The sequence below is a fragment of the Mastomys coucha genome, unplaced genomic scaffold (assembly GCF_008632895.1).
Source record: "Mastomys coucha isolate ucsf_1 unplaced genomic scaffold, UCSF_Mcou_1 pScaffold3, whole genome shotgun sequence".
NCBI lineage: Eukaryota > Metazoa > Chordata > Mammalia > Rodentia > Muridae > Mastomys > Mastomys coucha.
Window position 1 is genome coordinate 6057818 of NW_022196909.1, and position 14803 is coordinate 6072620.

At 44.9% G+C, this 14803-nt stretch overlaps 1 protein-coding gene across 2 annotated transcripts; it reads right to left on the reverse strand.

Moving 5' to 3' along the window:
- Positions 1 to 1086: 1086 nt before the first annotated feature.
- LOC116075258 (sodium-dependent glucose transporter 1A) lies at positions 1087 to 13599 on the reverse strand. Of its 2 annotated transcripts, none has more exons than XM_031348304.1 (4): positions 13590 to 13599; positions 6081 to 6249; positions 4911 to 5027; positions 1087 to 2878 (listed from the first exon to the last, which is right to left on the reverse strand). In XM_031348304.1, exons 2-4 carry the CDS (start codon positions 6127 to 6129, stop codon positions 1887 to 1889), a joined length of 1158 nt encoding a protein of 385 aa, XP_031204164.1. In that variant the 5' UTR covers positions 6130 to 6249; positions 13590 to 13599; the 3' UTR covers positions 1087 to 1886. The 2 variants fall into 2 exon arrangements, with proteins under 2 accessions (XP_031204164.1, XP_031204165.1); XM_031348305.1 differs by lacking the exon at positions 13590 to 13599 and adding an exon at positions 13034 to 13212.
- Positions 13600 to 14803: the final 1204 nt, after the last annotated feature.

Consider the following 14803-nt stretch of genomic DNA (forward strand, 5'->3'; position numbering starts at 1 on the left):
GCATTTTATCACAACAGAGATGTAACCAAAACTCCCGCGCTTAGTCAGCGAGACACTGAGAAGGTACCACAGCCTGGGTCCATGTGTGCTCAGGTACCATTCATAATGGCAGCACCAGCCATGTGATGCGATTCTGCAAGTGTACAGAGTGAAAGTTATGGGGTAAGTGGGGCTTGCGCCCACATCTCAAAGGAAAAGCCAGGAGTCCAGGGCATGTGCCAAAGAATCAGAATGCTTGTAGGTAGTCTCTTGCGGGACAACATGAACCTATAGGAAGGAAGGCAAAGCTATCAAAGATACCACAGGCATGTAGACTGCCAAGAACATGAAACACACAGTAAGCTATAGGCAGTGAACAGATCCAGCCAGAGAGAGTGGCCGTGTGACAGCAGACCCAGGACATGGGGGCCCACAGCTTGCCCTGTGACACCTCACAACCTGTACATGGTTATAGGACTTAGTGTCTTCTCTCACAGATTTGTCTTGTTTGGGTCTGATTTTTTTTTTCACTTCCCTGTGGGAGGAGGTGTTAATGTGACTGCCTTGTCACAATAGTTTAGAAGTATATGACTTTCTTTTGATCTTCTTAAAGATGGGATCTTGCTGAATTTCAGACTGGCCTGAAACTTGTGCTACCATGAGCCACCAAAAGCTCATGGCTACAAGTTTGCCTTGAGTCTCAGAGACTCTGAGCCAACACTTCAGATGTTTGAGACATGTGATGAAGTAAGACAGAATTTTACACTGGAATCTATTTTATTGGATGAATTATGGACAAATCATTATTTTATATGTGTATATGAACAATAATGTAAAGTAACTCTGTCCCAGTGTTAAATGACTGTTTATCGTAAGGTAGATTCTGGTTTCAGATGTGTTAAAAGTGTGGACCCAGCCACCTTAGGATGTACCCAATTCTGCACTGAAATACTGTATTTCATAAGAGTATTAGGCATTAAATCCATTAAATGACATGTAATCAGTATCAAATTGTTAATTAAGCTCTTTTATCATCTTTGGTTCATTTAACATTTGCAATGAAGAGCAGGCTAGAGGTTATGTTAGTTTCTAGGAGACACCTTGCAAAAACTTTATGATGCATAGATTTTCAATTTGGGAGTCATCTTATCTTCAAGGCTATGACTGAGAGGCTCCGCTCAGGGCCCCCAGGAGGACCTGAGCGCAGAGCCATGTGCCTAACTTAAACCCTGCTGTGTTTCCTTTGTAGCAATGAAAAATCTGGCATCAGTCATTGTCACTGGCACACTGTCACCCAGGTCGACAGGAGTTAGAGCAACATCCGACTCTTAGAAGAAAGATTTCACAAACGCTTGGTAGAATGTGGGTGGGTGGTCCGACAAAACCCATCTGATACATCAGAATGTCCACAGCTTCCCAGCCTCCTCTGCCTTCCTCCTGGGCTCTGAAAGGTGGTGATCATAAATGCTACCTAATTCTTCAACTGCCAAAGCAGAAGTCTCCTAGTGAGATCTTACTATATGAGACCATTTGGTAGTTTATGGATAACTGAGAATCACAGAACATTTCTAAGTTTTCTAGCATTCTCTACAAATAGGCCCAGAAAGCTTGAGTACCAATAGGTTTTGGAAAAATCTTCATTTTCCAGTTGATTGAACTCTTTATTTGGTAAAGTTGCTAAGTATTTCATCCTCTGTCAGTATATGTCCCTTTCGTCCAGGTGTGCCTCAGGGAGATTGCCTTTAGTAACTGCAGAGAACTCAATAGGAAGGCATTTGTGTGGGCTCCATCACAACATCTCCAGATGTCTCTGTTACAGATGGCCTTGTGGATCACTCACTGTAACTTCAAACTCTGTTTCATTCCTTTTTTTTTTTTTTTTTTTTAATGTTCTTATGTTCTCTTCCTCACAGCCTAGAACTGGTGGGCAGAGCTTTCTGGGCTTCCCTTGTCTTTTTTCCTTTGCGCTGGCGTTGCAGGGGTAAGGTGGCTAATTTATACATCACAGGAAATAAAACAGCCGTGAATACGGCTGAGCCCAGACATGTGTACAGAACTACTGGCAGATCTGGGTAGTATCCCTGAAGAATTCCGATCACTGCAGGAATGGCCATGTCCCCCAGGGCAGCGCCAATGACAAAGAATGCTGCAGATTTCCCAGTTAAGGTGGTGTACTGCTCAATCCAAGAAACTCCACTGGGAAAGGTGGTTGCCATTGAGGCTCCATACACAGAAGTTGCGATCCAGAGACAAAGAGGGTTCTTGTCAAAAAGCACCAGAAAGAAAGATGAGGCCAGGCTGCCAATGTTGCTCAGCACAATCATGGTTCCAGGCTGTAAGAGTGTCGCGAAGAAGATGGCCAGTCCCCTGCAGGCTGCAAAGGTCCCCCAGAAGATGGAGTTCAAGCCAGCTGCCTCATTCTCTTCCATGCCAACATGGGTAGTGGCGAAGGAGAATACAAAAGAGCCGTAGGTCACCTCAGCTCCCACATAGAAGAAGAAGAAGAGGAAGAGGAGGCATAGCAGGGCCCTGTGATATTTAGCCCTCCGAGCTCCCTGTGCAGATGCTGTAGATTTTTCCTGCCTCGAATGTTTCTTACAAAACAGACCAAAGAGAAAGACAGAAACTACTAAAACATAGGTGCCGATGGAAGCATATGCCCACAGCAGATTCATGTCATCGGGTACAGCGAACACAGAGTCTGAGGAGGCTTTGGAGGACCGGTTCAGCATCAGAGGGTCAAAGTCAGACTCGGTGTGGTTCTGAGCAGACGCTGTACCCCAGGCCAACTTAGCCAGCAGGGGAGCCAGAAAGGCACCCAAGGCAAAACTGAAGTGCAAGGCCTGCATATGTGGGGCACCTTTGTCCCCCCAGAGAGCCAAGATGAGGACATTTGCACCTGCCGATGAAACATGGGGAATAAAGTTAAAACATCAACTCTTGCAGGAACAACTCGACAAGTCATTACTATAAGGAAGAGGCTAAGCCTGTGTCACACAGCGGGAATGCTATGACACTCTAAGTAACCCAACCTTGGCCTCAAGGATTCTGACCCATGGACTCCAGAAAACTATGTGTTGTAATATCTCAGCCTCATTCTTGGAATGCTACAAGCTGGCTCCACTACCATCTGGAGCCAGGCACACTAGAAAAGGGCTGTTAAAACAGTGGTGAACCACACTGGAGAGCAATACTATATCACTGTAAATGTTTGAAATGTATGTGTTTACCAGGCTATCAGATTAGCCAAATGACAAAGCTTTCTGGCCACCACTTGAACATTGTGGATGAAACAAATGTAAGACATTCCATCGGGAACCTGAATGCTCTGAGTTTTGCTGTTCCCATTACTGGAAGCAGGCACACCTTTCAGAATCCACACAACACTGTCAGAATACCTGTAAGGGGAAAGCCCTGAGCATCAAGCCTTTGGCTATTTTATTTTAACCAGATACTTTGAGATAAGCATGTAACTTTGCAACCAAATGAAACCTGAGCTATAAGATATTTTGTGATTTATCAGATAACATTAGACCATCAAGGGACCCAGCAGCCAGGAATCAGGTCAGTGCCTTGCCAAGCCGCTATCAGATGGGAACAGGTACAGGAATCCACCACCAGACATCACACACACATGTACATGCACACACATGCACACACACACACATACACAGACAGATAGACACAGAGATAGACACAGAGATACAGATACACACATATACATACATGCATGCAGACAGACACAGAGCCATAGACAGACAGACAGACAGATACACACACACACACACACACACACACACACACACACTCACACCTTGGAACACTCAGCCCTAGACTTGTTATCTCCATCAAACCCCTCCCCTCAGAGCTCTCCCCTCAGAGCTCATGGGAGAAGAGGCAGAAAGGGCACAAGAGCCTGAGGAGATGGAGGATACCAGGAGAACAAGACCTCTAAATCAGCATGATCAAAACTCATATGAACTCAGAGAGACAGAGGCATTTGTGCACTGGGCCTTCTCAAATATATTATGGCTCCCAGATTAGTGTTTTTATGGGATGCCTGAGTGTGTGAATGGGGGTGTGTGTGGTATCTCTGTTTTTTGTACCTTAACTTGGGCTTGTATTCTTCTATTTGTTTGTTTTGTCCATTTCCAAAGTGTAGGTTTTTATTTTCTTATATTTTCTTATAATCTCTTAGAAACCTGTTCTTTTCTAATAAGAGACAGAAAGGGAGTGGATATGGATGGTAGGGATGGTAGGGAGGAACTGGGAGGAGTGGAGGGAGAGGAAAGTGTAGAAAAATTCCTTTTTCAGTAAAAGAAAAGAAAAGAGAACATCAAGAGAGGGCTAGAGAGCAGGAGCTGAAGGAAAGCACACACGTGTGCTACTTAGTAGGGTTTCAAATAGACATTGGCATATAGGGAAGCTGTATCTTTGAAGACTTAGAACTCTAAGAGAAATTAACAGGGAAGTAAGAAAGTATCCAAGAGCTCCTTTCCTCTTGGCTGAGAAAACAGGGGGTATTTAGCTGTGTTTCTGCTCCAGTGCTTTCTTAGTCAAATGCTGGCCATGCTTGATTTTAGCCATCAATTCCTCTTTACAGCGATTAAATTTAACCCCAAGTGAAAGACCATCTCACCTGCACTGCCAACCGCAGACGGGGCTTTTCTAAGTTTAGCTCCTGTAACTCAAGTCTCCCGTAAAACAAAGGTATTAAGTCTGATTGTATAGTCGGCTATTCAAAACTCAGTCCCCAAATCAGCATTGAGTGTAGCTACTACAAGGGTATACTGAATGAGTGATCCCGTGACCAAGTCAGAAAGTCTGTGTCACTTCAAAAGTGTGCAAGGACAGTCGACTTCAGTCAACATCACCTGGACTTTTCTAGTAGAATTCCCAGCCCCAGAGATGACGCTGCAGGCTTCCCATACCTGTATCCACAACGCCAACGGAAGCCCCAAAGACAGACATGGTGATGATCAATAAGACTGCTGTCTTGCAGAATGGGATGAGATAAAGTCCCACTGCAGTTGCCACCATTGACACTCCTGGGGAGAAAGGAAGAAATTCAGTTATAGGAGCTGGGATGGTAACTCAGTAGTGGAAGGCTTGTCTAGCATGCATGAGCCTCTGGGTCTGATTCCCCACTGCAAAATAAACTTTCATATTAAAAAAAAAATGAGAATAAACTATAAAATCCTGTATCCCTCAGGATCACAAAAACCTATAAGAACACAAAAAAACAAGACTGAATTAACACAGAGTTGCAGCTTCTACAGTGGTTATGCAAAATCATGTAAATTCTATAAGGCTTTTTGTAGCCTAAGTTATAAATTACTGTGACATAAACATGACTATAGTACTATTAATAATCATAATAAATTAAACAGCAAAGCAAAGGAAACAGGCCAGAAATTTATTTACTATCACACATATAAGAATATAGGAGATTTTAGATGTGAGTTAAAAATACTTTCCATGTGAAAGTTCCCTAAATTAATTAGTTTTGGGGAATAGGGAGGGAAATATAAGAAGGGCCAGTTATTTATTCATCAGCAGTAACTTATTTTCCTTGTTTTGTGTCTTATAACATTCACCTATTTTCCTTAGTTGTGTCAATTTATTGGGAATATTACGCTAAGAGCTTTGCCGTCTTTTCAGGGTGCGGAAGACACAGTCTGGGTTCATCTGTGACACTGGGCAACAGAGACAAAAACACAGTCTATATCATGTCTCTCACAGACCCCTGCCCCTTCACGTTCAAACTGGAATCCACAGAATCAGCCAGGTTCCAGGAACTCATTCTGACCCTGGTGGCCCCAGAAGCTCCGTAGTCCCCACCCCCTCTGATAAGCAGAGCTTCCTGGTCAGCAGGCCTGAGGGGAGTCAGCCTGGAGGGGAGCCTAAATCACTGAGTAATGCTCAGGATTGACGACACTCACTTCCAGGAGCCCATGAGTTTCCAGGGGGATCACACTCTCTAGATGTCTAGCTCCTCCAAGAGGGTGACACCCGCCACACCCACATCTGTCGTCAAGCATTCCACAGGCTGTGCTTTCCACGAAACAGGCAGAGAACAACAAAAGTTGGGGTTTACTCACCCAAAAGAAAGAACTGGTTCATGTGGTCAAAGAGAACCCCACCAATCATGGAGCCACACAAGAACCCAGTGGCGCGGCCCACAAATATCAGAGACAGGCTGCTGATGTTTCTGTTCACGTTCTCGGCCAGATCTTGAAATGTGGGTCCCAGGATAGCAACACTCAGTCCCTAAGATTTAAAACAGACCAAACCTTTTTATTTACAATGATTGAAAGAGAGTCTAAAGAGAGCAGTAACAGATTACTCTATCCTGGAGAGCAGAGGGATGGAAGAGGTGGTTGCTTTTGGGACCCGCAGTTCAGGAAAATCTACAATGGCAAACAATATCGGTAGAGCAATATGATCCTTTGGGTTTTATCTATGTACAGCCTTCAATGTTTAAGACGTTATACAGTTATTTTGAGACAGGGTTTTTGTAGCCCCAGCTGGCCTCAGACTCAGTGTATCCAAGCATGGCCCTGAACGCCTGATTCTTCTGTCCCCACCTCGTAAATGTGGACCTCCAGTCCTAATATAAAATTACATAATTCTTTTGTTTTTTTTTTTCCCAGTCTTTTTCCTTAGAGTGTTATTCTGTATAACACAGTCATGAAATGGTTTTGCATATTTTCAAATGTACTTTATGCAGATGTTAAGAGTTAACCTAGCCCACTAAAGACTGCGCCTCGCTGACTGGGGAAGGAGGCTATAATGCATAAAACTGATGTGCTAATATTAAAAAGCAAAGGGGCATAGCCAACATGTTAGGAAACCTTATTTATTGTTTTAACAGCAAGAACAAAACTTGAGGTTTTGCAGTGAACCTTAGATTTTAGAAAATCTTGTAAAGAGGCTCCCTTCAAACCTCAACACATATGGCCTTCCTCGGTGCATCAGTATTTTAACTCTCATGAGAACTTTGACCATGGCCATTTTAAGACTTGTTACCTTGTTGTTTAGGGTGGTACTTTGTGAAGCCACTGTCAGTTTGGCGTTCAAGGACATTCATGGACAAGACTTTCAAGTACAGGAAATCTGTGACTTTAAGATTGTTCCACTGGACTAGGTAGGAATTCTCAGACTTCTAATGAAGGACCCAGTGGCTCATAAACATCAAGCTGATGTTTAACCTAGCATCAAACACAATAAGAATTAAGTACCAAAGAATGACTTGGCAGATTCTCATGCTAAGTAGCCAGTGGTGAAATCATTAAGCTACGCAGTTTGAATAAGCTCCGTAAGACTGATTCAAGTCTAATTACCTACCATAATCTATTTAATGAACAGTTTTAGGCACCTGAAGTGGAAAGGCAAAACTGGTGTTTAAGGTGATGGAAACCCACTGCCAAGCATGGCCCCAGGGGGGCTTGGATGCCTGCCTGGGGCTCTCTGAGTCTTTAAAGTTTGTGGCAACAAAAGCTCTGACGTCCAAGACTCACTGTGGACGAGCTGGAGTGACTCAAAACATAACCAGGCATCAGGGGATGGATATGAAAAAGAGGCTCCAGACCAAGGTTTGGCTTTTCAAACCTTAATTTTGGTCCACACAATAAAGATGCTATACAGAAGTGATAGCATGTGTGTGTGTGTGTGTGTGTGTGTGTGTGTGTGTGAAATTGAATTGTCATAGCTGGGTATGGAGGTGCAGATCTAGACTCTTAGCGTGTGAGAAGTGAAGGTAGAAGGATCAAAAATTCAGTGTCATTCTTGGCTACATACTGAGTGTGAAGCCAGCCTGGGCTACAAGGTTCAGGAGATCTGACAGTCTCTTCTGCACTCTGCAGGCTCCTGCACACACATGGTGCACATAAACACTTACAGGCATGCCTATATAACACAGATACTCTGTACTCTCATGCACCATGACACTACCCAGTAGTCATGGTTTTAAGGGATTACACCAAAGTATATTTTCTCAGGGTTGAAAAAAGCCCATCAAGCCCACCAGCTGGTGCCAGCCACAATTTCCATGATCTAGAGCCTGGAGAATGGGTCTTTTAGAAATCATTAAGTTACCTCCTTTCACTTCATTCACTGGCAGGAGCCATTCTAGGTTTTTCTCTGCAACAAAACTTCTGGGCTTGGATCTGTGTCTTTTAACTGGAAGGGACTACTCACGTGTGGATACAGCGAAAGCGAAGGCTGCAGCCAACACCAGAGCCATGTGGGCTGTGAGCTAGATGCTCCGAAATAGGAAACATTGCTCTTGCCAATGGTGTCCCATGTCTCCAGTGCGACACTGTCACACGGGAGCAGGGGACGCTCTCCTTGACAGGCCACACAGCTTTGCCCCTTGTTCTCTACACTCCCGGGAAATAACATGACCTTTTCAACTAATGACCTACTCACAGCAAAAACAGAAAACTTGGGGCTGGAGAGGGGGCTGAGCTCTTAAGCATGCTTGCTGATCTTGACATGGACCTGGATTCCATTCCTAGCACCCACATGGTAGTTTGCAATGGTCTCTAACTCCAGCTCTTCTGGTCTCCATTGGCACCAATATGAATGTGATGCACATATATACATTCAGGCAAACATACACAAAATAAAAATTGAATTAAAAATAGAAAATTGGAGTGGTACTTGTAGAGATATATGCATGTACTCTCCAAGTTGCTGAAAATTACCCGTGTAAAGCAAAAGCTCATGTATGCCAACTAAATATAATAAGGTCCCACTAAAAGGCTGTATCCCTATTATGTGCCGAAAAGGATCACAAAATGTTTGCCATCAGGATTTTAGATCTATAAGCTTTCAGACAGGTAAACAAATCTAACAACTTCTGTTCAAATTCTTCTCCCCCCAAGGACTCAACTCCCGGGCCTGTTGAGGACTTCTCTATTGAGGACTTCTCTATTGACTTCAGCTTCTGACATGATTGGATCTTGCAGTTTGGCATGGCTAGCTCCTGCCTTTTGAGTGGGTTTCCTTGAAATTTCCTAAACCTTCCAATAATCAGAGGCCAAAACAGTCAATACGAAAAATTAGTACCTGTCCTGAAGTGGTAAGAATAAGTTAGTTTCAAGTGAAGAAGTTTCTAAGAGTGTGCCTGGGTGTTTGGTCTCTGCAATCATGGGGTGCTGGTTACGTGACATATGAGGCGAACACTTAACTTGGGGAAAAGATGAATCTTGTAGCCAATCAGATGCTGCAGAGGAGGGAGAAGCCACTCCTAAGGATGGGTGAGAACATTAATATTTCACAATCAACAGAACAAATTTAGTGTATAGACTTGCTCCCTCCATGTTGGGACTAGGGTATGCTGAAGAAGAAACTGGAACCATCTGCCTAACTCCTTACCATTCCTTTCCGGCTACACAAAGTGTGGCTCGGATTTAAGGTGCCTGAGGGGCTGGGGCAAAGATGTGGGAGGTCCAGTTTCTTAACCCCAGCACCTCCATGATGATACTTCTGTTTCTCTAGACATGCTCTTGCATAAATTAGGAAAACTTCCCAGGGGAAAGTATTCCGTGTGATGTATTCACGGAAACATTCAGTTGGTCTGCAAGCATCTGGTATGGTGGATACCGAGCCTGTTGTATCAAGGGTTTCAAGCACTAATATTTAAGTTCATATGGCTCCTGTCACAAGACTAACTGGAAAAAAAGTGGAGACCACTAAGTCCCCAGCGGAGAGCAACAAGGAGCTAACTGGGTTCATGAGAGTGGCTACCTCACTGCTGAACCTGCACCCACTCTCTGCCCACTCTGCTACTGTGGCTTTCTCATCCTGGTGGACTGTGTGCTGCAGCTGAAGACTTCCTACAGTTCCCACTGCTTGCAATGGATTTGGGGGTAAAGGAGCCTTGAAGCTGCACTGGAACAATTTAAAGTTTGTGCAAGAAGAATAACAAACGTTTTCCCCCAAATGCTATTCAAGCACTAAAGTCCCAAGTGAAGGCACGTTACAGCCACTGTGACAATCCGACTGTGGCGGAACACAGAGAAACATCAGTCCTGTGTGAATGACCCCACTTGTGTGCTGTTAAAGCCATGTAAGTTAAAGGAATTTAGATTAGGTTTATAAGAGAGAGATTTCCAAAGCTACTTCTAGATGGCTCAGCAGGTAAGGTCACCTGCTGCTAAGACTGACAACTGAGATTCAGTCCCTTGGACCTACACAGTTACAAGGAGTGAATGGACTCTCTCGAGTTGTCCTCTGACTGCCATGTGAACACCATGTTGCAAACACACACACACACACACACACACACACACACAAAGTCAATTTATGTGAAGTTTCTCTCTCTCTGGAAGATAAACTTAAAACTAAGGAACAAAATTTTACAAAATCCTGGGAGATTTTTGTCTGTTATTTTCTGTTAATTTCAAGGAATCAAGTTAAATTTTTTTTAAAGATTTACTTATTTAACTATTCCTTAATTATCTGTACAGATGTGCTGTGCACAGGAGATATGCAGGTCCCCATGAAGGGCAAAGGCATCAGATCCCTCCATAGCTGGGGTTACTGGTGGTCATAAACAGCCCGACCTGGGTACTAAGGAACAAACGGTGGTCCCCTGTAAGAGCAATACACTGTGCCATCTCTGCAGCAACTAGTCATGGATTTTAAAGTGCATTTTATCTGGTAGTTTTGGTATCTTACCACAGAAAATACTAATCCATAAGAAAAGTATAATATTTAGACCTTTTAAAGGTTTGAGTTCTGCAGCCATTTCAAACTGTTGGGCAAACTTGGTGTGGGGGAGGGAATGGGGCGTGAGAGAATGTGTAAAGTAATTCACGGCATTTGAAAGTTTACTCTGATTTTTAAAAATGCCACAGGAGGGCTAAAATTTGGTAAAACTTAAGTGTTAATTTTCAGTTTGCCATGAAAAGCTTCCAACGTTTCTTTTTTTTTTTTTTTTTTTTTTTTTTTTTTTTTTGGTTTTTTGAGACAGGGTTTCTCTGTAGCCCAGGCTGGCCTGGAACTCACTCTGTAGACCAGGCTGGCCTCGAACTCAGAAATCCTCCTGCCTCTGCCTCCCAAGTGCTGGGATTAAAGGCGTGCACCACCACTGCCCGGCCCAACGTTTCTTTTATGAGGTATTTATACCCTAGTTGGATTTTGTGCAGTCTCGGTGCAGTCTCACGGACCTTCTGCAGGTATACTCAGGCCAGTTTTGACGTTCCTAACTCTCGTACGCGGGACGTCAGACTCCGCTCAGGGCTGAGGTCTGTCTGCAGAGCTTACTAAGGATTGTCTTCAGGAGAACAAGAAGACCTTTCTTCTGTTTTGTTTTTGAGATAGAGCCCCATGTAGCTCAGGCTGGCCTCGAACTCTCTATGTAGCTGAGGGTAGTCCTAAATCCCTAGTCCTTTTGCCTCAGTTCCTGTGTGCTGGGACTGCAGGTGTGTGTCACCATGCCAAACTTGGATGCTTCTTCATATCAGGAGATCAATCTTATAGCCACTGTGGACCTTAATCACCATCAAACCAACCAAGACCAATGGGACTCTACGTGTATTGAGCACCTATTGCATGAGTGTGGTGTTGTTTGGTCTTGATCCGTTTCCTGGCACCATCCTCCTAGGGTCATCCTGACTGACTCCCTGGTACCCTGTATCACCTCAGGAGGCATGAATGTCCTTCTGTGCCTGTAGAAACTTACTTAACAAAACATGAGGGAAGCTTAAAGAACTCTGAAAACTAGCCTGCCATTGACATTTTCAATTCCACAAATGAACCAAATAGAAAGGGCCTCTTAGGCAGGACACTGTAACCGACCTTAATGTCAACAAACTACAAACTAAGACAAAATTCTGGACGAAGGGACTGAGCAGACAGGCACCTGGTCCATCGGGCTGCCCCTGTGCAGAAATGGGTAACAGTGATAAAGGAGCTACAATCCAAATCTGCTCCTGTGCGCGACTTTCTTGTTCTGTTGCGTTCCTGCAACATTACTTTGTATAAAGAAAGAGCAAAAATGAACTTTTCCAGCTTTTTCTTTTTTTTAATAGGAGTAAGAAGACCTAAAGGCTAACAAGCTAGCACGTAGAAGAAATTCCTTGGACCCTTAAATAAAGTTTCTAATTCATTTACATTTCAAGAACTATCGATTCTAATCGCACCACTCTGCTCCGAAGGCAACTGCACACCTTCCCTAGACCGCATTGCTAAGAACCAGAGTGAGCACGGCAGAGTGCACCGCAAAAAGCTCACAGAAGAAGCAAAGCACTTCACATCTTCAAAGGACTCGCAACCGGGCCCAGGGAGCGCTAAGAGAGCATCTGCAGGGATTTCTTTATCCGATCCCATCAGTACAATCTAAGAAATGAGTGTGCTCAGAGTCTAGGAGAGAGTGAACGACTCTCCTCTGGGGACTCGCCCTCCCAACCCTCTTGGATCACAACCATGAAGTGATAAGGAATGGAGAGGTTTGCCACAAACACTGAATTGAGGGGTAGCTCAGGGATCTGTGAAAACCACGTACAGCCTTGTACTTTGCGCCCTGAAAATCGCTTATACAATGGAAGTTGATTTGAAAAGGGCTGCTATTGACTCAACTGCTTAACCAGTTGTATGGTCCTGGAAAGTGATTTTGCTCTTGTCATTATATCTGTAAAATCTGTAAAAATCAAGCGGTTGGCGTAATTTAATCAAGCCACCAGATAGAGCCACGTAGATTTCTCGGTATAATAATTAAGGTGCAGGGCACAGTGGCTACAGATCCTGGCAACCTCTTTTTTTTTTTTTTTTTTTTTTTTTTTTTTTTTTTTTTTGTCTCTCTAGTACTAAGGGGAGTCCTACAAAGATAGATTGTAGTAGGAAAACATGTTAGGCAAAAATCACCCGCGCGCTTGGCAGTGACCCTCCATGATTAGAATAGTGCCTCTGTGTTAGCGGATGAAACTCAAGCTCAAGGTCACACAACAGGCAGGCAGCGAAGGGGAGAGTCCAGCTGGGAAGGGCGGGCAGGTCCCCTGCAGGAGGCTGGCGCCCCAGCCTGGAGGGGTGCAGCCTGAGCTCTCACCAGCCCCAGGAAGGCGGCATACAGGACCGCGGTGGAGAACCAGCGCAGCAAGCTCCCGGCCCGGCCACTCCGCCGGGAGGCCACCGTGGCCCGCTCGCTCTCCGCCGGGGTCTCCGCCCGGTGGAGCCTCTGTGCCGCAGCCGCCGGCCCGGCGCTCCCGGTCTTCAGGTCCAGCTCCAGCTTGGCGGCTGCGGAGAGCTACTGGGGCGGGTGCAGCCTCCGGGGCTCGGCGCTGCGGCTCCTCCAGCCTCCGAGGGGCCGTCCTGACTCGAGGCCTCCGGCGGCTGGACTTCGACCCCGGCCCCAGCTGGCCACCGACTGCATTCACTCTCCATCTTGCAGAATCGTGGCGGTGCCAGTGACGGAGGCAGATCTCCAGCCAACCCGGAGTCAAACCAGAAGTCACGGTGGTTGCCTAGGAAACCGCGTTTGAGCAGCTACTGCAGCCTGGCCGCTGCTTCTGTACCGAGTGCCTGAGGTCGTCTAACTGGGAGGTCGTGTTTACAAGCCCCACCCCTGCCCTCGGTCTTTTATTCAACTTTCAGGCTACAAATACCTGCTGAAGCTCCGGAATAGGCTCCTTGGAGCCACATCAATCCTCGCCATGCTCCGTTCTCACCTTAGCCCGGGTGTCCAGAGAGGATCCAAGCACATAGAGAACAGACAGTTCGCCCCAAGATCAGTCAGCAATCACTGGCCTAGTCCACAGCCAGATAGCTCAAGACACGTGCGCGGGCTCAACTTTGTGGTTTCAAAAGCACAGCAGCTCAAATTTCCACAAATGATTGGAGCTTGACAATGATTGCGGCGATTGCTGGGTAAAGTCAGGTCAGCTGAGAAAGGCTGTGCAGCTGTCCGGCGTCAGCTTCGCTCCGTTTGCTACGCTTAAGCCAACAACGTAGCTTCATCATCTACCTGAATAATGTTCTTTCCACCCGAAAACTTCCTCGCTCTCTATATTACTGATTACTTATACCGAGAAAAACATTCTCTCATAAGATGGCCAAGAAGCAAGCTGAAAGAATTTTTTATTTTGTTTAAAACAACCATATTCCTGTAAGTTATCCACTTGGAGAAAACCTGACTTCTGTTAAAGGTTGCTTACTATTTGATAAATCTTAATTACAGAACAAGTCATTATGTTTAATGGTACTAAAAAAGGCTAAAATTTTGTAATGTGTGATGTCATTTAATCTAGAAGATATTTACATACCAGAACATGCTGACCTCTCAGGTCACTGAGGAAATCAGACAAATGTTACATTTATTTCCTCATGATGGGATGGGATGAGATGACAGACATACACAACTGTGTGAATACACAGGTTGGGCTGAACCCACAGACTTTCTTTCTCTGTTCTATGTAGCCCTAGCACTAGGCCTGGAAACTTTTAGCCTACTACAATCTAATCTAGACCTAGAATGTTTTCGATTTATGCTGCATAACCTCACCCTGTCTAGTTTTTATGAACTCTGACTGACTGGTTCAACTCAGCTGTTCTGGCTTAAACTCCTCTCCAAGCTGACTGATTCAAATCTGGCTTCTCTATACTTCTCACTGTATTGCTCTGCCTGGCCTCTAACTCTGGCAATTTGTTCTGATCTTCTGGCTCCTTCTAATTCTTTGGCTTCAACTGCCTCTGACCTGTACTGCACAAATTGAACGGAACTCACCAATGAACTCTACTGAACTCAACTGCAGTGCAGGAACTGACCCAACTGAACTGATTCACTCCCTCTGCCCCCCCCATCTCTGCCCCCCATCTCTGC

Coding starts and splice junctions, on each gene's coding strand:
- LOC116075258 (XM_031348304.1), bottom strand. CDS start 6,129: ATGATTGGTGGGGTTCTCTTTGACCACATGAACCAGTTCTTTCTTTTG. Junction 5,028..6,080: donor GAACCAGTTCTTTCTTTTGG/GTGAGTAAACCC, acceptor CTTTCTCCCCAG/GAGTGTCAATGGTGGCAACT. Junction 2,879..4,910: donor CGTTGGCGTTGTGGATACAG/GTATGGGAAGCC, acceptor TTTCATCGGCAG/GTGCAAATGTCCTCATCTTG.